This window comes from Ursus americanus, chromosome 10 (genome assembly GCF_024610735.1).
Source record: "Ursus americanus isolate L20-20 chromosome 10, mUrsAme1.1.p, whole genome shotgun sequence".
Taxonomy (NCBI): domain Eukaryota; kingdom Metazoa; phylum Chordata; class Mammalia; order Carnivora; family Ursidae; genus Ursus; species Ursus americanus.
The window spans coordinates 953,289-975,587 of NC_142136.1; the positions used below are offsets into that span (position 1 = coordinate 953,289).

Here is a 22,299-nt window from a genome sequence, read left to right on the forward strand (position 1 = left end):
CTCAGCGGCACCTGGCACCCGGCAACGGCAACCGTAGGGGTCGGGATGGACAACCCGCTGGAGGAGGCGAGAGGCCGTGCATGCCCGCCTGGTGCCCGGATGGCACCCAGCACCCGATTCCTCTCCTTCTCTGGGCCCCTCGTGCCCTTGGGGGCCCTCAGCTGTCTTCTCAGATCACAGGCATGTGGGTCGGGCGGGCCCAGATCCGCCTCTCGGGCACTCGCACTATCACTCTCCTCCGGAAAGAAGGGAAACGTGAGTGAACCACACGCTGACCAACGCCCACTGCGCAGCCTTGTCTCTGGAAACGGAGCCTGGGGCTCCAGGCCTCAAATACGCAAGGCGGCCTCTCGGCCAGCTGGACAGCACCACGGAGCTGCAGAGCCGACGGCACTTCCTTCCCTCTGCCCTCGCACATGAGCCCTGCACGTGTTCTTGGAGACCAGGCTTCCGAAAAGGGCTCATTCTGCTGGGGATAAAAGAGGAGAGACAGAGGCTCTCTCCTAATCAAAGTGGGGAGCTCAGGGGCCTCTGAGTCAGGCAGCTTGTTCATTCATCTGCAAACTCAGGTCACTAGTCCAGCACACCTTTACCACGTGCCTGCCGTCCCCTGACCTCGGGCAGACGTGGACCAAAACCACGCTGTCATACCACCATATCAGGTAAGATCCGGGAAGCCGGGTGGGCAGGGGGCCCTGAGGATGGAGGGGCCTGTTTCTTTCTCTTGGTAGGTGTGATGGAGAATCTCCCCGAGGAGGGGCTCTGAAGCATGAAAAGGAGCCGCCTGAAGTGGCCCACCAAGGGGCAGCAAGTGCAAAGGTCCTGAGGCCAGACAGTCTGCCAAGACCAGTGGGGGGGGGGACTCCTGGGTAAGGAGATGTGCAAGCCTGGAAGGCCCGAGAGGACTAGCAGTCCAGATGTCCCCTCCCCAGCATCACACCTGCTTGTGGCCTGGGGAGAGGGCTCGCCTCTACATCAGACCTGGATCATCAGCTGTCAACATTTCCAGATATAACATGATTCTTTGACTTTCAAAACATCTAAGAGTGACCAGAAACAAAGTGCCCTGTGACCCCTATCCTGCCCTGAGCCGTCACTGCAGCCAAGCCACCACTGCCCGCTGTGTGCCCTGAGTCTTGAGCTGGCCACTGCCTCTCTTGGACTCAGGACGAAACCCACCCAGAAGACCAGGGACAGCACGGGTGTCCATGGTCAGCTGCCAACCCCAGCCGCCCCCCATTTTCTCTCTAAATCCCTTGAACGTGTTCTTCCTTAAAACCACTGCAAGTCATTTCACACTCAAGGGGCTGCCCTGTCTCGCGGGCAAGTCCCAACATGCCTGCCTCACATGCCTGCTGCCGTGCACACAGGGGGCCGGAGTTACCGTCCTGGGTCCCTGCCATGTCTTCGAACCCTGGCGTCCCGGCATCCCTTCCCCAAGGACCCTCCTCGGTGCCTCTCCACAGGGAGCCCACATCTTCCCACCAGCTCCTCCTGGTGAGCTTACACTCCCGCCTGGTGGCCTCGGGGGGAGGGTGGGCCTGAGATGCCGTCCTGTCTCTGATCCCGAGGCCCAAGGACAACGAAGGGAGACACTCTGAGGTATTGCGGCCCCACCAGGAAGCCCCTTGAGGGTGCACGGCCAGCCCAGGGGCCCCAGGAGACGCCTCCGTCGTCCCTGCTCCCAGGCTCAGCAGCCCGGAGCCCGGTGCTCGGATAGAAAGGACGGCAGACCCCACGCAACCCAGGCTGTGACCCCACCTTTCTCTTGCCAGATGACCCCTCAGCACCCACGTCCCTGAGGAGGGCTCACCACCCCCACCCCCCGGTTGCTAGAAGAATCTAGGTCCCCCCAACACTGACAGGTGATGGGTTGTCACTGGTTGGCAGTTTTCATTCAATAGGAACCAGCCAATTGAACTTGCTGTTTTGGTCTGTTTTCTGGATTAGATTAATTCACAGAGCTCTAAGTTTCACAAATTCAGAAACCTGTCGTTACGGACACTGAGGAATGAGGACGGCATCCTCGTGTCCTCGTCCTGCACTGCAGCTGACCGCCTCCTCGCCCTGATGTCACCAAAGGAGCGAGGTCACCCGCGAGGCGGTCCAGAGCCATGGTGTTCGTTCATTAGAGTGTGAGATCTACATCCTCACTTCTCGGGGTGCAGTGGGTGCCCCAGGCTGGCCCCAGGCGGTGTGGTGGGCGCCCCTCGGCTCGTGGATGTGTAGGACGCCCCTGTGCGGCCGGGGAGCTCATGAGGAAGTTTCCCTGCCTTTCTGGAAGATGGGCTCTGCTCTGCTCAATAAAGCAGGACCACAGCTGGGGGAGTCGTCTCTCGGGGCAGTTCTCCCCCCGTGAGGGCGTGAGGCCGAGCCCCAGAGGCTCTCAGAGCCACCTCTGCGCTGTGGCCTCCTTCCCGTGGAACGAAAGCCCCTGCCGCTCGCGGCGGCCCTGTCTGTCCAACGGAGCGAGGCGAGGTCCCCGGGCTCCGTCGGACCCCAGGTGGTGGGGCTGGAGCCGACCTCTCCCGAGGGGAGGGGCGGGACGCCTGCTCTGGACCCCACGGGTTCCGCGTGGGCCGTGAGCCCCTCAGCACCACCTCCTTCCCTGACAGAGCCCTGGGGCTCAGCGACACGCACCTGGGGATGCTGGTGAGGTAGGTCATGACATTCTGGAACTCCTTGTCGGGGACGTCGCCAAACGCCGGGTAGTCCGGGAAGGTGATGACGGGGCTGCCGTCCTGCCCGCGCCCACCTGGGGAGAGAGCGAGGCGGCACTTAGTGCGGGCGCCTTCCCCGAGCGCCAGCGTCCGCGGAGAATGGACGGCGTTTTGTCAAGGCTGTGCTCGCTTATTAGGAAAGAAGTGTGTGCTTTTCAAGGAACCCCTTGGTGTGGACAAGAGTGACATGCATTCCAACAATCCCCCATTATTCTGCCGCCACGGGGCAGCCGCCAGAACACGCAGTGCATTTCCTCCAGAATGTTCCCTATGCCTCCTTCCACACGATTGTGCCGCTCCCTTCCACGGCGTCCTGCTTGCTCGCCGGCGCTGAGAAGCACGGTTCTCTGTGCTGGGAGCTGCTTTCAACCCCGCACGACACCTGGTCTCCTGCCCGAGCGGACCTCCTAAGGCTCTGTGTGGGTCGACGACCCACCGCTTCAGACAGCTCAGGTCTGAAGGGGGCCGTCCCTTTGGCAGCGTGAGAGGGGAGAGCACCGGGTGGGCACGGCGAGCAGAGGACGTTGGCGGCGTCAGTGTGTGGCGCGGGGCCTGGGAAGAGGCGCTGGAAGAAGAGGCTGTTTGGTCTGGGGCTCATGTGCTCTCAACTGTCTCACAACGCTCCGGAGAGGGGCTGACAGTACGCAGCGGTTGCCAGGGCCCGGGCTCCGGGTCTGCCTGCTCGCCGGTGTCCGGGGCAGCGGGAGACGGCACCCTGGAGGGATGCGCCCATGTCTCCTGCCCCGGCCACCCGTCCTGGCCTGTCCGATGCCACGTAAGTGATGCCGTGTTAGTCTCCAGGCTGGGCTGCAAGACTCGGCAGCGTCTGCCCTCCCTGCTTGGAGCTCCCTCCTGGATGCTGACCACCCCAGGGCAGCAGCCCCGTGGCCTCCATGCAGAGGAAGCCCGCACTGCCAGGGAGGGAGCGGCCGGCTTCATGCAGGGGCCCCAAAACACCACGTGTGTGCGTGTAGCCCCCTGACGTTGCGGCCGGCCAGCGCCACACAGGGCAAGAGAACCACGCGGCCGGCCCTTCCTGAATTCCCACCCAGGGAGTTAACAATAAACCGGTAAAAGGGGTTGTTTCGAGCTCTCTAAGCTTTGGGGCAGCCTGAGCGGTGAGCATGGGCTCCCCACATCCTGGATCTCATGGAAGTGCACACGGGCAGCCCCCCGCCACGGCTGGGGCCACTGGGCACTCCTGGTGTTTCTCAGGCGTATCCTGCGCTATCCTGCTGAATTATGATGACGTCCAAAAGCAGCAAGTGTGACGGACGTTGATGGAATGATGCTGAAAAGCTGACTCTGTCTGGGAGATCCGGGGGAGGAGGAACTCCTCCTGATGAATGCAGGGCACACCAGGCAGGCGCTGGGAGGGGGGATGGGGTCAGGCGCACCCCGGACCAGTGCCGACATTCACCAAGGAAGGTGCCGGGTGCGGCATGAAAAGGGATGGTCCCCTGTCAGTGTCACTCAGCCAAATCCCTGGACTCAGACTCCTCATGTGGGAGGAGCCCGGCCCCCATGAGGCCCAGCCGGCTAGGTCAGGCCCACGGAGGACGATCTCACAGCCACCGAGGGGGAACCTTCGTCACGTCTGCACAGTCCCTCCCCAGCCGCTGGCGGAGTTGTGTCCGAAGGGGCCTCGGGGCCGGCCTGGGGCCTGCCTCCTCCCCAGATAATGCCAAGAGGTGGTGGTGGGATTATGACCTGGAGGAAGGTCGAAGTCATGAGCTGGTCACTGGCACACTATAGCCATGAGCCTTTGGGGTCCTGAAGGGGCGAGAACAGGTTGGGGAGATGGGGGGAGCTGGCAGAGGGCCCACAGCCTCTTGCCACTGGGCACCAAGACCCCCATACTGTCGAGGGGTTCTCACTTCTCTAAAGGACACCCCTCTCTCCTCCGCCCTTGGGGCAGCGCCCCTCGCAGTGACCGAGGCACCACATGAAACAACGCCGTGTTAATGTTGATGAGTCCCCCTAGAAACCCCCATCCTGCTGACAACCTCCAGTTCCCACGGGGCCCCTGAGCTCCAGGGTCACACGTCAGGACCCGGCCAGAGGAGCAGCTCCCAGCTCAGGAGATGGCAAGTGAGCTGGGGAAGGGCCAGGCCAGCCCTGGGGACACGGGGCTGGTCCGGGGGCTCAGGAGGGGAGAGGGCTGTCTGCGCGTAGTGCCACGTGCCTGAGAAGGGGAGGGCCTGACTGACGGCACAAGGAACCTGTGGCAGGTCGTCTTGTCCAGACGGGGGCCCCCCATGCAGCCATGAGGGCGGCCGCACAGGTGCAATCACACCCTTCGCCCCACGATGCGCCAGCACTGTCCAGTGGCTGGGGTCGTGCACCACAGCTAGCCAGCCAGGACGGCAGGTCGTCCCACAGGGTGGAGGCAAAACCTGGACCTGAGGGAAGGGCGGAGCCACACAGGGTCTGGGGATCCAGGGGGATCCCAGTATAGGCTGGGGGCGCAAGTAGGCTGCTCACACATGTCAGCTGCACTCCAGGCCTTCTCCACAGAAGCTGGACGTGCTCGGCCAGGGAGGCCCCCGGCCCCTGGACGCTGCGAGAATGAGGTCAGCTGTGCCCTATTCCTACGTCACCTGTCACGGGAACGTTCTGGAGTCTACAGGCAGGAGCGCTCAGGCTGCGTCCCTCTCAGGACCCCGAGGGACCTCGCGCCGGCTCTTCCTGTGGCCCCGAGCCGCCCTCCCCCGGGCACTGCGCAGCTTCTCCTGGCCCTCGGTGAAACCCAAAGCAGGCCATGTCCTGTGCTTTGTCCCCGGCTCCCAGCGCTCGGGGCCATGTAGTCACAGGAAACCAAGGGTGCCCACAGCCTGGCGCGGACCGTGCCCCCCTCCCCCGCCCGGCGCTCACCAGACAGATATGCAAAGCGCTTCTTCAGCTGGTCCTGGATGTCCGCGGCGCAGAGCGGGGTGATGTCCTGGTGCATGATTTCATCTGCAGGGAGAGCAGACAGACAGCACTGTCATTCGGTGGAAACCGCCTCACGCAGCCGTGCACGTCGGCAGACACCTGAGGCGACCCGCGGTCACGTGCTCGGAAAAAGGGATTTCTGTTTCCAGTGCACAGAAACCTTTGTTTCTCAGCACACAGAAAGCTGTGTGCCGGGCAGTTCATCAATATTGAAGATGTGGTGCATGTCAGAGGCACAGAGAAGAGGCGGGTGGGAGGGAGGAGGGACGGACGGACGTGCGGGCAGAAGGGCTCAGGGACGTGAGGGCTGGCAGTGAGCAGCACCGCCTCCGCCCAGCTCTGGAGGTGGCCTGGGCGCCCCCGGGGCCACTGCAGCCCGGCAGACACCTGCGGGTCGGCAAGGAGCCCTGGCCGCCACAGCGGGTCTACACTGTCCGCACACGCACAGAAACAGAGCTCTGTCCCGCGCCCGGGGCCTGCTGCCTGCCTGACGCAGACGTGGAGGGAGGGGTGCCCAGCGCTGAGCCAGATGCTGGCGGGAAAGGTGGCTTTGCCTGCGGGCTGCAGGTCCTAGATCAGGGGCCTGGGGTAGGGCTGTCGCCTGTCACCACGGAGCACGTGAGGCTGGGGTGCCGGCCTTGCTCTGGTGTCTGCCGGCCTCTGCATTTCTGAGTCAACGTCTCGCTAGCGATCGCGTAATTCATAGCCAGACCCCAGCTGAACGGCAGAATTTACATTCTGGGACATTAACACCATTTCTCCAAAGAGACTCAGGACCCCTGCTGATGACTCACGGGTCCTGCCACACGCAGTTTAAGACCCAGGCCGGGAACTGCCTGGAGATCCGGGCCAGGGAGCCTTTCCACCCTGAAAATCCCCACGGAGGCGGCAAAACGCTCCCTGCACAGACCAGCCTCGAAGCCTGCTCTTCCGGTCTTGCAAACAAGCCCGTGTAAACGGTGATACAGCTGCGCACAGGCAGGTCCCTCGTGGAGCCCCGCCCACCCCGCCGGCCTTGCCCTCCGACCCCGCCTGCGCTTGACGGGGGTGCCCGGCGCCTCTGAGCCCGCTCAGCCCCACAGCGCAGCGGTGGCGGTGGCTGGGGTCCGGAAGTGACAGCGCTGGTGCTCATCGCACCCCGAGTGTCGGGACCTGCACGGCCTCCCCAACAGGGAGCTGCCCGCGGGCAGCGCGGCGTCTCAGCGGCGGCTCTCCTTTGTGGGAGGAGAACAGGGCTGGGAACAACCGCTCCGAGAGAGCTTGGAAGGTGTTTCCAGATTCCAGACGAGGTGATTTGTGCTGTCTGTACACACTCGTGCACAGCGTGCAGCCTGGTCGGGGCGGGGGCGGGGGGACATTCAGATCTTCCTCCTCTCGGCAGGAAGGAGTAAGCGTGTGGTCAATACCACACCTGTGCCTCTGCTCCTTGCACTCGGCCTCCGTAAGCCCGGAGACACAAGACCTGGAGCACGAACCATGGAAGGCAAGGCCTCCGTAAGCCCGGAGACACAAGACCTGGAGCACGAACCATGGAAGGCAAGGCCTCCGGAAGTCTGGAGATGTGCCCGGGGTGGGGGAAGGCAGCAGACACCGGGCAGGCAAGTCCCTTAGCGGGGACCCAGCATCGGTGATGGGCGTAGACTGTGGTGTGGGCAGTTCCTCAGACCTCACCACCACCAGCACCTCAAGACTCCCGCCAGACTCCACCAGCCCAGGAGGAAAGACGACTACGGGCGTCCGGGCCTCTGACGGTGGACACTGCACGGTAGTCCACGGACCGAGCCCGCGCCGCAGAGTCTTCTGGGCAGCACCGCCTCCCCACGCTCCCAGATCCCTGAGCTCAGTACTGCACAGCACGGGCACTCTGCACTCTGTGCCCCGCTCACCGATGGCACAGGGCTTTCCCATGTGACAGAGACAGGCCTGCAGTTACCGACCATTCCTGTAGTCTGTGACAGAGGGACAGCCCACTGGCCGGATCGTGGTCAACATGAATTTGGTTCCTTGGAGAGACATCTTTGGGCCTCATCAACTACCCTCCTCTGTGGGTGCTGGCCACTCTCATGTTCCCAGAGCTCCTCCAATGGGTGGACCGAGGTCCCTCAGGCCTCAGGGCCTTTGCACGAGCTGCGTCCTGTAATGCATCTCCCATGTCTGCCAGCCAGTCCAATCTTACTCAACTCCTGACCAAGAGGACACATCTTCAGGGAGGCCTTTTTCCACCTCCTGGCCTGAGCTGGGCCTCCCAGCCCCCTGCACCCCCACCGGAGAGTCTTGGGGCCCACTACTCAAGCCCAGGGCCCAGCCCAGCACCTGCTGGGATAGGAGCTCAAAGAACTTGCGTCGAGGGGCGCCTGGGTGGTGCAGTCGTTAAGCGTCTGCCTTTGGCTCAGGGCGTGATCCCAGCGTTCTGGGATCGAGCCCCACGTCAGGCTCCTCCGCTATGAGCCTGCTTCTCCCTCTCCCACTCCCCCTGCGTGTGTTCCCTCTCTCGCTGGCTGTCTCTATCTCTGTCAAGTAAATAAATAAAAAATCTTTAAAAAAAAAAAAAAGAACTTGCGTCGAACAGAGAGAACGAGAGGCGCGTGACCTGGTGAGTTTCTGCGGCAGCATTTGGAATCCAGCTAGTTCGGCAAAGTTCTCTCTGACCTGCACACAGGGTGGTGCGGGAGTTCCAGAGCCCGTGGCCTGCGGACTGCGGGGGCGTGGTAGCCTGCGGCCTTGCTGTGGAGCCCACACTCGTGAGGTTTCTGGGGCAGAACGCATTGTCATGCTGGGCCTTAGGTCAAAGGCCCGGTTTCAGGTGTGGACGATAGAGTTCCTCCATGCACAGCCGGGCTGGAAACAGCACAGAGGCGGTGCGTGCAAGGACTCCATCTAGAGGTCACTCCATCTACAGCCACGGCGCGTGGTGCTTGTCTCCGTCCCCGGCTGCTTCTGCCCCCGGCTCCGGGGCTGCGGGCGCAGAGGGCAGCTCTTCCACGGGCAGCTGCAGCTTGAGGACGGGGCAGAGGACACCGCGACCGCCAGCTAGCAGGAAACGGAGGAGCCTGCGGGGGAACGGCAAGCCTCCCCCCGCACTCCAGGGTCAGAAGTCTGGACAGGAAGGGGGTCGCCCCGCCCGCTGGCTCTGTCAGAGGGTCAGGCGAGGTCCCGCGTCTCCACAGAACGGCTCTGTGTGAGCACAATGCCGCCCAGAGAAGCCCCGTCTCCAGCATTCCTGTCTCGAAGGGAGACCCCCAGGCGAGGAGCCCGTCCCAGAGTCACATCTGAGGGAGGGTAACAAGGGTCTGGTCGCGGAGAGGGCAGCCCTTCCCTTCCGCGCCCACAGGGGTGGGGCTGGGGGCCCAGCACATGGCAGGGGGCACACGGCCCTCTCACCTCTTCGGCGGGAACCACCCCTCGGCTCTCAGTTTAGCGGCCCTGGGACCAGGCTCAGCTCCAGACAAGTCCACCACCACCTGGGACCCTTTGGGACCAGAGTGGCCACTGGGTGCAGAAGATGACGTGCAGCCCCGAGCCCACGCCGCTCCTCAGAGCCCCACGCTGCATCTCCGAAGTCCACGCGGCCTCGCCTGGCAGGTCTGCAGCTCAGGCCTGTGTGGGAACCACCTGGACGCCTTGGCAAGGTGCGCACAGAACGGGTGCCCTGCATTTTCTATCCCGCCCGCCCCCCGCTGGCCACAAACACTGAGTGGACTACAGCCCAGCACAAGCTGCCCCAGCAGGGGACGCTGCGCTGAGGTCAGGCCCGTGTCCAGTGGGACGAACAGCAGGTCAGAGGGTGTGCTGATCGTGGCACACTCAGGGCGCCGGGAGGGTGTGTCTCCATCTGCCACCAAGCAAGCGTTTGCCCGTTCTTCAACACCCGTCTTACGTAGGGTGTCAGCCAGGTGGGCCGCGGGATGCACTGTCCAAACCCGCACCAGGCCAGGGACCACACGCAGAGCGCCCACACCTTACACCTGGGCTTGCGGAAACTCATAGCGCACAGTCCGTGGGCTCCGAGCGAGACACAACTCCCAGAGTAGCTCTGGGAACACTGTTGCACAGGAAGTTAGCTGCGTGACCCCTGCCCCGGGGGCTGCGTGAAGCCGGGACATGGCAGACGCCCGGCCTAGATGACACACACCTCTGTCTTTGCCACGGGCAGACAACCAGGCCCCGATGACCCTCAGAACCCTCCTTGACACAGGCTCCGGGCAGCTGCAGCCAGCACGCAGAGACGACACGAGCCAAGGCCAGTGCTGGCCCCTGAGCGTAAGCAGCACTCAGACATGCCTCCCACAGCATGACGTGTTTCTCCGGCCCGACTCCTGCTGTGGGGTCGCTGGGATCGGAGCCCCAGAAGGTTGTCTCTGCACTTGCTCCGCAGTCGGGGACAGCAGGGTCCCCTCCAGACCGAGTGGACCCCGGGCTCTGGGTGGCCGCTGGGGAGGGCCAGCAGCTCGGCCAGTAACACTCGGGGAATCGCCCCGCTTGTCCTCGCTAAAACGAAGACATGGCTTTCAGTGAAGTTCTACACGAGCCGCTGCTGGGCCAACAGCGCAGAGAAGGAACCACCTCCCCCAAACCGCCCAGGCCTTCAATCAGGCAAGAAAGCAAGCGTTTCTTGAACGTCTGCTCTACGAGCAGTTGGCGTAGTGGAAACACCGGAGAAGTGTAAGAACCTGCTGAACTCACAGGCTGGCGGAGCAGCCACGGGACTCTGCAGTCGGTGCCCACAGAACGCCTCCCGCGGTAGAGACGGCGGCAGTCACTGTCACCGAGGACTCCTCGCGTGTCCGTGCATCGGTCACAACCCCAGCAGGCGGGAGTATCCTATTCCATCTGTTGGATGAGCAGACTAAGGCACAGAGACGGCCAGTGACTTGCCTGAGGCCGCACAGCGGGGGCCGTGGAGATTCCAGGAGCAGCAGCTCAGAGGGAGGGACAAGGTACTGCCCATCAGAGGCTTGTCACGCGGGTGACTTTCAGGGACAGGTTAGTAAGCGGAGATGCTCCTTGGGGTGCCTGGCCAGTGAGCCGTGGCGAAGGGCTCAAAGGAGCAGAAGCAGGAGAGGTCAGACCTCTTGGTGAGCTTGGGCCACGGCGACCCTCGTGTCACAGGTCGAAGAAATGACATTCAGCCGTTCCCAGAGGCATTTAAAATCACCCCATAGCTCTGTACGCATTTTCCTTTGTTAGAGCCTGAATAGCATTCTGACTCGAGGTCGTAAACGCTCTCCCTGCTGCACGTGGAGGAGACCGCGGGGTGGCTGGGATCAGGCTGCTAAGCCCGCGGACGCGCTGCGGCCCTGGAGGCCCCGCTCAGGGAGCAGCCGCTACGCACTTTTGAACCTGAACCTGCCCAGGCCCCCAGGGACCCCGGTGTGCAGGGCTGCCGGTGCGTCCGGGCGGCCTTCTGGGAGTCGCTCTGATGAGGGGCTGGAGCCAGGGGGCTGCAGTCCGCATGCTGGCTCGCCTTTCCTGCTCAGGGATCCCTGGTTTCCGGCCATTCCTCCGCTCCTTAGTTTCCGTGGCATCCCGCTCGCAGGACGGCTGTGTGTGGTGCCTGGCGTGTGGACAGGTGTCCAGCTGTCACGAATGCTCAGGGACACACAGCCTGCACTGTGCCCTGGCCGGCACCTGGCTTTCTGAGCCACCGAGGGGGTGGGCCGCATTGAGCCCCCAGTTCTGACCACGGTGTTTTCTCCTTGGCCTCCGTTACCGAGAACGACACAACCACCGGAGACGGTGTTCGCTTCCACACGGCAGAGGACGCAGATGGCAGTTGTCACCACTGCCCACGGGGGGCTCTGCGGCAGGCACCGGGGGATGCCGAAGTCCCCCCAGAAGTGCAGCCTTGCACACGCACATGCACGCAGGTACAGGACGGGCATGTGCGGAGGGAACAGCTCACGGGACCGCGAGGGCAGCGCAAACACGTCAGAACAGACCTGAAAACACCTCCCCCCCACTTAAGGCAACGTTTCCTCAAGACCTTGTTTCAGAACCAGATCCGAAAACCGGAACCCCTATTAGAGGAGACGGTTCCTGACATGGGCTCCGGTCCCACCCTGAGAAGACAAAGACCCATGTGCCCCATGGGTGCACACGCTGGCACACGCCCCACACCCCGCACGGCGTGGCCCTGCACCGGGCTGCACACCGGCCCCTGCTCCCCCAAGTCCCCGTCACGCCCTGGATTCTGTTTTCAGGTGCTGCTGTCAGACCCACTTCCGTCCCAATCTGGGCGAGCCCATGCAAAGCCCTCCCTCGGCTCCAACAGGGAGCCCAGGCCCCCCAAGCACAGCAGAGCCCAGAGCACACGCCCTCCCTGCGTTCATGCCACTTTGGGCCATTCCGGACGGTTCCTTGGGCCTGCCCTGCTGGCCCAGGAAGTCCCTGTGTGGGTGAGAAACCTCTCATACCCTCGGTGCACATGGGTCATCGTGTCCGATCCTGGGCAGGGGCGGGCCCCACGTGGCCCCATGTGGCCCCGGGCTGTAGTTTCAACCCTGCCTTCGCCCGGCTCCAGCACTTGAAGTAGGAGGAACGGCTCCTGGAGTGGGTCCGGATTAAGGGAGGGAACAGCTGCGACACGCAGGGACAGAACAGAGGCCGCGCTCAGGGCAAGCGTGGCCACCCGGGGCGCATGGCACTCCTCCCTGCCCCTGGGGTCCCTGGACCTTCGCTCCTGTCCCTCTTCAGCAGCTTCGTTCCTCCTTCCCGTGCTCCAGTCCAACCCCAATCCCAGCCCCAGCTCCAGCCCGAGCTGCTAGAAACGGGCTCGTTCTCACAGGCGAAAATGGCAGTGGGGCTGGAAGCACCTCGGTGGGCCCCCTCCACCCTCCCGGGACCAAGGTGGAGGTCGAGGACCGCAGTGGCAGACTCCAGGCCTCCCGGTCAGCACCGGCCTGCAGGCCAGCCAACCACACCCCAAGGGAAGCCCACACCCTGCTGGCTGGGGGTCCATGTTGGTGGGCGCCTCTCCAGCTGCCAGGACAGGGCAGGGTCAGGGAGGGGGGCTGGCCGTACAGGGCAGCTTCCCACGGCTCTGGGGCTGCTGCGAGCGTGTGCGTGGCCCGACCCCTTTTGCCAAATCACCCCATTTATGGAAGTCTTCCCCGCAGGGTCATCACAACACAGCCTTCAGCCGGCGGCTACTTCCTGAGCACACGGGCTCTGGTTTCAGGGCCACAAAGGTGAGCCCGCCAACGGGCCCAGACACGGGGCCTGAGCAGGTGGAGGTCTGCGAGCCCGGCTCGGACCCTGCCCTGGCCACGGCCCGGGTGTCAGCCACATCGTAGATGAGAGGGTGCTGGGCTGGGGGCTGGCAGAGGGATGCCATGGCACTCTGTTCCGGGCTGCCGTGCGTGTCGTGGAGCTGGAGTCCCACGCAGGGCTCCGGTGGCCAGCCCCACCTCTGGGCTCGGGGCACATACTGACTGCAGCTGCGGCCACGGGACCTGGAGCCCCTGGAACCGAGAAGGGGCCTCCTGCCACAAGCGAGGGCATCCTTCACGCCCACACTGGGGTGGCCCCCCTGAGGCCGCCGTCACTCGCCTGTCCTTCCCAGAATGCTGACGGGGTTGGCCCCCACTTTTCCCCAGGACCTCCCTGCAGCCACGGGCCACGGCGCTCACAGTGGTCAGGTCGAGGATGGAGCACAGCCAGGAGCTCCCTTTGAACTTTTGGCTTCCTGTGAATTCTGAGTCACAATTCTGTTTCATTCAATGGAGCACCCAGTCGCCTCCCTGGCTCTGTGGCCACGCATGCACCTGCGTGGCTTTGGGAACCAGGGACGGGGCCCAGAGGGTTTCCAAAGTCCACGCCCACGGGGCTGGGATCAGGCCGGAGGCTGTCCTCCCCTATGGGCAGGGGCAGGTGCGCAGGCTCACGGCTGGCCCGGACGCCACACGGCCAGGGTGAGGCCGGCCCAGGGGCTTGGGAAGCTGCACCCCCCGCCCCCAAAAGAGCATCAGCACAAGGAGGCTTGACAGGAGTGACAGGGGCCTCTCAGACACGCTCTGTGGCCACGGCTCAGAAACCCGGCGGAAGCATGACTAACAGCAGACGGGTTTTAAGGCACAAATATCAGGGAAGAGGGTGTAGCCGTGACACGGAGAGCACTGTCTGCTGTGACGCCGCCAGACCACACCGGCCACGGGTGCCACAGTGAAGCCCCCAGTGCTCGGTGCACCTGGGAGCCCACGACCGCAGAGCAGGGACAGCGGCGCCAAGCTGAGCTCCCCGAGAAGTGGCACGGGAGGTGGGGCGGGCGTGGCAGGCCCAGCGAGGAGGCCTCGTGGCCACACTGCGGTCTGAGTTTATCACCTGTGGCTACATAGTGGGTTTTCAGTGCCCAGAACAGGAGGAAGGGGCAAGGGAAGCTCATGAAACCAGCCAGGCACTGGCCACGTCAGCCCGATGCAGGCGGACAGGTGGGCCAGGTGACGTGGACAGCAAGCCAGCACCACCCAGAGCTCGCTGACTGCAGCCTCCCTGCACCAAAGGTGAGGATCCGAACTCGGGCTTCGGCACGAGGTATCTGTGGACCTTTCATTCTTGGTGATGCTCCCACTGGCAAACTTTCTATGCTCTCAGGAACAGAGAGGCATCTGCTTGGGCAGCCTGGACGGGGCCCCAGGATGTGGCAGTGGCCATCTCTGGCTGGGGCTGTGACATCACAGGCAGAGCCACTGGGTCCATCCCGCACCAGAGCCAGCGCCTGTGGCCCCAGGAACGCTGAGCCCAGCGAGCTCCTGGAACAGCACTGGGTTAGCCCTCGGGAGGGGACTGCTGTGTGGACCAGCCCTGGAAGGTGAACAGACTGATGCCCGCGCATCTCTCCCTCCCGGCCCGGGAGGGAGAGAAAGCGAAAGAACCAGCCCCATCCCAAGTGTGTCCCACAACCAGCCGCACGCACATACCCACAGAGTCACTCCAACCTCTCCTGCGCCTCGGAAACCAAGACGCTGCGTTTGCAGCAAAAACAAAGACCGCCAGCCCCAGAGCAGCGGGGGTGACAGCACGCCGGCCACACATTCTGGCTTTGGGCTGAGCCTCGCGGGCGGGGGAGTCCCCCAGGTCCACGTTACCAGCCTCGGCATCTTGCTGGCTCTCAAGTAGCAGCTCCGGCCTACGCGCCTCACACCCGCCCCGGGACGCCCACACTCACACCCACACCGGCCACGCTGCTGGAAACTGAGGAAACATTTCTGACAGAGCCTTCTTATCTGTCAACATTAAAGAATCACAGATCAGGAAAATCACTGCGTCTCGTCCTTCGTCCGGATCTGCCCTCAGAAGGCGGCTCACAGACACGCGTGCGAGGAGGGCAGGCGTGGCGCGGCCCATCACAGACGCCAACAGCAAGCCCCTTCCAGGACCCCCAGAGGCTACCCAAGACTCTTCCCTGAACGGTAGATGTGGACTTCATTCCCGCTCTCTGAGCACCACAAACTCCACGTACCTTCAAGCACACAGACGCTGCACTAATCGTCCCCGAGACCTTGCACGTCTCGTCCACCCTGGGCCTCCCCGTGGCGGCCTGCGACACAGGCTGCTGCCTCTCTCCAGGTGGCCAGCAGGGCAGGGGTACAGGTGCTCCACAGACGCTGGCCCACCAGGAGCCGCCGCCCGGCGGAGCACACATACAGCTCAGCGCGCGGGAGGCAGGGACAGACGGGGAGGGCTGGAGGGTGTGGGGCAGGCGAGATGAAGAGGGAGCTGGCGGGTTAGGCTTTGGTGGGGAGGGGTCACGCACCGCCGTTGACCTCACTGATGTCACGAGGACAAGCCAGGAGGCACCTAAGCCTGTGATGGGATCGTGGCTCAAACCCACCATCCGGCTCTGCAGTGTGAGTCACCCTGGGACACAGCACACGCCCGTGGCCTCCCCTTGGTCTCCTGTTGACTCAGGGCAGGTACCGGCCTCTGCTAGCACAGACGGGAAGGGCGACGTGGGCATCCTTGCTGGTAAACGGCAGGCGCCAATCAAAGCCAGCATGCGGCGACCCAGGGTTCCAGGCACGCCCATCTGACGTGTTCCACCGCACCGGCAGGAGAAAGACCCACGCCACGCGCACCAACAGCGGCTTCCTCCTCAGGCAAACAAACACCCTTGTTTTTGGGAAACAGCAAATAGTTTGTGGAGACGGGAGACCCTCCAACCCTTCCTCCGACAACCCACATACCGTGAGAGTAACGTCCGCTGGAAGAGCGCACGTTACAAGAACCGGAACTAGTCCCCACTCAGGAAAACAAGCCGACGTCTGCAATGACTGGTGGCCGAAATGAAGAACCTCCCGGAACGGAATACACGTGTGGGGCGGCCGGGCTCGCGGCAGGCGCCCCGAGAGCACGGCACACCCGCAGCCGAAATGCGCGCAACACAGCGTCTGCCCCAGAGCCTCCCGCGTCCGCCCCGATGTGCTGACCCCAGACCCCCAGTACAGCACGGCTCGCCACGCGTGCGGCGCTGGCCTCCGACCCTTCCCCGCGGCCACCTCAGCCGTCGGCTCATTCACCACACGCCGGGGCCTTCGTCATCAAACTGGAAATTTCGGATGTTTGCTAAGGTTTGGCTGATTCATTCAAGTTGACAGAAATAGTTGACGAGCTACTTTGTCAACCTTTGGCAGAAGCACCTGCTAGAAACCACTTCAAAATGAGCTTCCTTCCTTCCTCGGAATGGCAACAAGGAGACGCAGGCCGTGCCCTCTCCTCTGGCCTGGGGTCTTTGTTCCTGGGCACCCTGGCTGGCCTCAGGAGTGCCCACCCTCCCCCCGGGGCAGGAACAGGTCCTACAGAGACCGGGGGGCTGGCACTGCCACAGGCTGGGGCCCCCAGGCCTGATCCTGCTGCTGGACAGCCCTCTGTCGGGGTGCGTGTGCACCCGCAGCCGTGGGGACAGCGCTGGCTGGAGTCTGCCAGGGACCGCAGCGCTGCCGGCCCCCAGGCCCTGGGGCTCCTGGCAAGCGCACCAAGCGCATATCCCGGAAAGCTCGAACAAAGGAGCCCCCGCGAGAGCTCCTTCCAGATTCCAGGGTGAGCACCTTGATTCCAGGGCGGGGGAAAGGTGGCCAGGGCCCCAACCCCGCAGCGGCGCCTGATACGCCCCCACCCCAGGAGCACTGCTCCTGCTCCCGCTCCTGCCGGCACCGCCCCAGCCTGGACCCCACTGTCAGGGCCGACCGGCCTCCGTCTCTGCAGCCCCTGCGTGGGCGACACATGCGGCGGCCCCAGAAGGCCCAGCCCACCCCCCATGCACCGTCCCCCAGCCCTGCCAGGGCCAGCGCACTGCCCACACGCACCTGTGCTGGTCCTCAGGGGGAGCCACAGCCCGGAGATGTCCTGAGACAGCAGGGAGATGAGGCTTAAGGTCATGCTGTCGCCTCCCTCAGCACGCGGCGTAAGGAGGTGGTGGCCTGCCTCCCGGCACGCCCGTCCTGGACGCACAAAGGAGGGCGGCAGGGCTCCATTTTGGGGTCGCCCGCCCGCTGGCCTGCCCCCCAGGGCCTTGGTGCTAGATCCACAGCTCGGGAGAGCGCTCGCGGTGGCGACTCCTAGATGTGCCTGCCAGGAACTGCCCAGCCCCCCGCAGCGAGGCTCTGCGGCCCCAGCTCCATCCCCGCCGCCCGTCAGCACCCTCCCTGTGGGGGCCCCGTGCCCAGCGCAGTCGTCCCCCAGCCCTCGGGAGGGGCAGGGTCTGCACGTCCTGGCCCAGGGGCACCTCGCCTGCCCCAGTCTGTCTGTCCCATCAGTCTGTACTCCTTGGAGAGCTGTGTGTGTGCACGGCTGTTCACGTGTGTAAACAGGTCCTGAGCAGCTGGGGCCTCAGACGCCCCCAAGGGCTAAGAACCTGGAAAATGCAAGGGGGAGGGGAACCCCTGGGGAGCTCGTTAAAATGCAGGTTTGATTTGGGCTGGGGGTGCGCCCGGCGCTAACAAGCTCCCAGGTGAGGGGAGGCTGCTAGTCTAGTCGAGGACCAGGTTGTGGGCAGAAAGAGCCCGAGGGGCTCGAGTGGCGCTGGAGCCCACGGCCGGAGAGCGCTGTCCTCAGCTGGACCAGGCTCCGGGCGGAAGCCTTCACGGAGCGTGCAGGTTTATCCACGGTTGGAATATCACGTCACAGACTCATGTTCCCACCCACCTGGGCCTCAGGGGGCTCACAGGGCCGCACACACTCACGCTGGTGGGGAGGGCACTCTCACTGCGGCGGCGGCTGCCCTGCATCTGCTCCACACCCCCCTTCACGTCTGTCACGTGGCCAGACTGACCTGCTGGACAATTCCAATCCCCTCCTTCCGGTCCGCTCCGCCCCAGCCTCCCCCACCGACGCTGGCGGGCACAACGCTTCACGCGCTGCTCCAGGGACGGGCCAGGGGACTTTCAAGCAGACCAGGCTGCAAGCCCCTGGAACAGTGGGCCAGGCCTTCAGAGCCGAGCCAGTCCAGCCTCTCCTGTGGCCACGCTCACCAGCATCGCCCCAACCCGAGGCCCCGGTTGCACCGCAGCGGGTCCACCAGATCCCAGACCCTGGCACAGCTCCCCCACAGCACTGGGCAGGCTCTGGGCCAGGGACACCTCCAAGTCAGCACACAGGGAGGCCCACCCGCACGAGTAACTAGCAACCGAAGCGGCTCTGGGAAAGAAGGTGTCGGAGCCAAGGCTCTGCCACCAGAAGGGACCTGGCTTTTCAGCAGGAGGACAGGGGCACACGGTGGAGGGAGGGGCTACAGTGATGCTCCTGCCCGCGCCCCCCACTCCCACACCACTGCAGGCTCTCGCGGCCAAGGTCTGGCTGTGCGGCCCAGGGCCTCCAGCAGCCTGCTGTGTTCTGAGGAAGGCAGCAGCCACGGCGGGCCGTGACCTCAGCCGGGGGCCGTCTGCACCTGGGCAGGGCAGGGCTGGCTCCTCTGCTGCCACCACGCCCGCTCACTCGTCCTGCATCCGGGAAGGACGGCCACGCCTGGCCTAGAGTTCCCCCACCGCCTGCTGGGTGGACAGTCCCAACAGCACGCCAGGCCTGGGCAGGAGAGGCGTCTCGCACCCGGGACCGCACAGCCCCCTTTCTGCCACCCGGTCAAGAGAACGGCCCCCTGGAGAGAGCAGAGCTCCAGCCCCAGCTCCTGACCATTGGACTCACTACTGACTACGTCCACTGCCGGCCCTCCAGCCCGGCAGCCCACACTTCTCAGGAAACACACGTGGTCAGGCCCGTGGTGCCTCTGTTTTCCTGGTTTGCCCAAAAGGAGGGGCTGACGCAGCGGCACAGGCCTCCAGGCCCCAGGCCCAGGGCTTGTGGGCTCCTAGTGACCCCCTGTGCCTCTGCGGAGCTTCCAGGACGCAGACCCTGGGGCTCACGCAAAGCCAGAAAACGCTGTCCTCTAAACCACGTCCCCTTCAGACCCATGACGTGGAGCTTACAGAGGAAGCTGCTGGTGGAAGGTCTTCCCTCTGCAGACACGGGATTCATTCATCCTAGAAACGTGCGGCAGCAGCCCTGGGGGGTGCGGGGGCAGGAAGTGAGTGGTCAGACACCACTGCCCCAGACGTGGGGCCGTGGTGCACACGCTACACCCCTAGCCCTGGCCACGGTCAGCGAAGGGCCAGGACAAATCCCACACTATTAATGGGATAGACTGGACTCTTTGCTCCGAACACCCACGGAGCTGATCCGTGGCCCATTTTGAGTTTTTCCCCACGTGTCGTTCTCGGAGGGACACCCCTCACCCACCCGCCCTGAACTGTGACCACCCTTATACCCTGCAGCCCCATGTCCGAGGCACTCACGCCCATCCCGTCCTGCCCTTGTGGCTTGTGTCTACTGCGCTCACACCTGCTCCAAGCAGGTCCTTGGGCAGCTGCCCCAGAGGCCTGCCCCAGGTGGGCTCTCCCTGCTTCTGGTCTTCAGCTCCCGCTGCAAGACCAGTGCCCAGAGCTGGCCCAGCACATGCGTGTTAAGTGGCTGTGGTCACAGGTGGGGGAGTCGAGAAGTAAGGAGGGTGCAGAGGCGCCAGGTACATGGGCATTTTCTCTGTAGCGCGTTGTCCAGGCCCGGGGGCCGCTCTGGAGGCCCTGGGGGTGCAGTTCCGGCTCCTAGGAGCAGGTGTGCCCCATGCCAGGGTCACTGCCCCACGTGCTCACCGTGCCTGGCCCTCCACTGCTGTGTCCACTGCTACTGTGCTCTTTCCTTGGTGCCCGCCAGGGCTTTCTTCTCATACACGAGCCGTCCAGGCGTCCGAGGACCTGAGGCTCTGTGTCTGGCTTCCCCCTGTTCCTGGAGCTGTGTTCTCTGGGGTGCAAACGTGTGGGGAGCCTGGGCTCCAAGGCAGGGCTGTGGGGCCTGAAGGACACGCGGGCCTTTCCGGCCAAGTCTCCAGGGTCAGAGGCCAGCTCTGGGAACTGGTCAGCCACCGGAGCCCTGCAGAGCCTCAGACGATGGCCTGGGGACGGCACTCCATACTGTGGGGACAGCTGAGCTTAGAGCCCGGAGTCAGGGCTGGGGACGCATTCGACACAGGGCTGGCGGGTGGGCGCACCGCTCTGGGGTTCCCGGACGTCCACCCTGATCAGCTGATCCAAGTTACTTTTCTCCGGAACACTGTCCCAGGGCCGTATTGTGTTCAGCTTCGTGTGACGGGCGGTGAAGCCACTGGGGCCAGAGCTCCGCGCACAGAGCCCGCTGTGGGGCCAAGAAGGTGTTCCCCTAAGATGGAAACATTGTTCGCTGGGTCGCTTTGGATAGTCAAACCTTTTTCGCTAACAAGGAAGACACCTTCAGTAGCTCTGCCCCACAGTCTGCCCCGGTAGGGGATGGGTAGGAGGCAGAGATCGCGGAGAATCGAGGAGGGTCAGGGCTCACAGGGTGGGGTGAGTGTGAGTTAAGCGCTACGGTGGCTGCCCCGTGGACTCCGGCCTTGTGGGGCAGTTTGCGTGACTGTATCCCATTGCCAGCATTCCTGGCTGTGAAGATGTTTTCCCTGAGAGGGGTTTTGGGGCCTCCGTCTATCTTCCCCGGGGAGAAGCCTGGTGACTGGGAGGCCCGGTCTCTCCGGGGCCAAGGGTACAACGACCCGCAGAGGCTGCCTCGGCCTGAAGTGACAGGCCCTGTACTTCACCAAACAGGGCTTGCTGACTTAAGGGAGGAAATGCAGCGGTATTGGTCAAATTCTTCACCCCTAGCCCCAAGGACCCCGCAGCCCCGAGCACCCGCTGCCCCGGGCACCCCCAGCCCCGAGCACCCCCAGCCCTAAGGACTCCATAGCCCCGGGCACCTTGCAGCCCCGGGCACCCCCAGCCACAAATAACCCCAGCCCCGAGCACCCCCAGCCCCAAGGACTCCTTGCAGCCCATCCCGGCTGCTGCACCTGACTGATACGGGGGCTTGGCACTAATCCGTTCTCACCCTGGGCTACAAGAAAAGCTGAGCCAGGCACGGTGCAATCTCATGGGCAGACCTATGTCCCTTAACCCTACAAAAATACTTGCATGACTTGAATATAGGGCCCAGGCCCTGATGACAGGGACGCAGAAGGCAGAGCCAGAGCCCACTCCAGCCAGTTTCTGCCAGAAGACGCGGTGGGAGGCCTGCTTCCTACACTGGGGCACCAGGCACGGCCCCTCCCAGCACCACTCGCCTTGTCTCATCACGGCAACCTGGGCAGGCAGGTGTCTGCTCTGCGGGCAGCAGGTGAAGCTGGACACAGTGGCTGCTGGGTCCTCGGGCCCCTGTGTTCCTCCTGCAGCCTCCCTCCCACCCTCCCACCCCTCCCCTGCACCACAGCCCTCCTCCGGATCCTTCCGCCGCCGCCGCTGCTTCTCCTCAGATGGTGCCGCCCCGGGTCAGGGCGTTCCTCCCTCTTCCCCTCAGGCTTCCTTCCCATCTGATTCCAAACCGGCCCAGCAGCCCAGCAGCTTGGGGAGCCCTGTCAGCACAGACCCAGCCTCCTCGTCAGACAGCGGGCACCCCGACCCCACCACCCTGACCTGCTCTCAGCTCCCCTTCCTCTTTCACATCAGCTTCGTACTTTCTCTGTACGTTTGTCAGGGCCCGGGGGAGGAGGCCAGTGAGAACCTGGTGACCTGGCTGCCCCCCCCTACTGAGCAGACACGCCCCCAGGGACCCCCTGCCCGGTCTCCATGAACTAAACAGAAAGGCTCTGTGTGCCTGATTAGAAAAACACATATGCTGCAGGAACCGTCACCCCACGATGAGCTGCTTCCTCCTCCAGGCAGGGCCTGGGACCCATCGCTCCCCTCCAGAGGGCACGAGCTGCGACCTGGCGTGACCTGGCAGGAGCCCCGTTCTCCTCCTGGATCAACAACTTCACGTCACACCCCTAACGAATCCAGGTGGGCGCTGGGGCTGGGCACATACGGCAGAGAGCAAACACAGCTGGAGCCTTCGGTTAATTAAAACGCCACCGCAGGCGTGGACGCCAGCAGGGTGAGGCTGATTCCCTCCATGGGACGCCCGTGGGTCCAGGAGCGAGTGGGCCTCACCCTGGGGAGCGGGCGGCAGGTGTCCAGGACCCAGACAGCGGCTCAGGGCTCTTCCCGGCCCGGAACGGCAGCAGTGGCCCCCCACTGTCAGGAGGGCCCAAGTGGCATTTTGTGTGCGGACTGAGCAAGGTGCAGAGAGGTGACCCATGTTT

General features: G+C 64.0%; 1 protein-coding gene across 17 annotated transcripts in view; it reads right to left on the reverse strand.

Annotated features, from left to right (window-relative positions):
• Positions 1-22,299, reverse strand: part of MCF2L (MCF.2 cell line derived transforming sequence like) — a 139,567-nt gene that overhangs the window by 49,423 nt on the left and 67,845 nt on the right. For 16 of the 17 annotated variants that reach the window (XM_087864953.1, XM_087864955.1, XM_087864959.1 and 13 more), the window contains 2 exons: positions 5,595-5,678; positions 2,641-2,755 (listed from right to left, as the gene is read on the reverse strand). In XM_087864953.1, coding sequence (XP_087721079.1) covers positions 2,641-2,755; positions 5,595-5,678 — 199 coding nt within the window. Of the gene's footprint in view, positions 1-2,640; positions 2,756-5,594; positions 5,679-16,954; positions 19,146-19,789; positions 20,814-22,299 lie in introns of those variants that run through there. The other variant, XM_087864956.1, reaches the window with a different exon arrangement.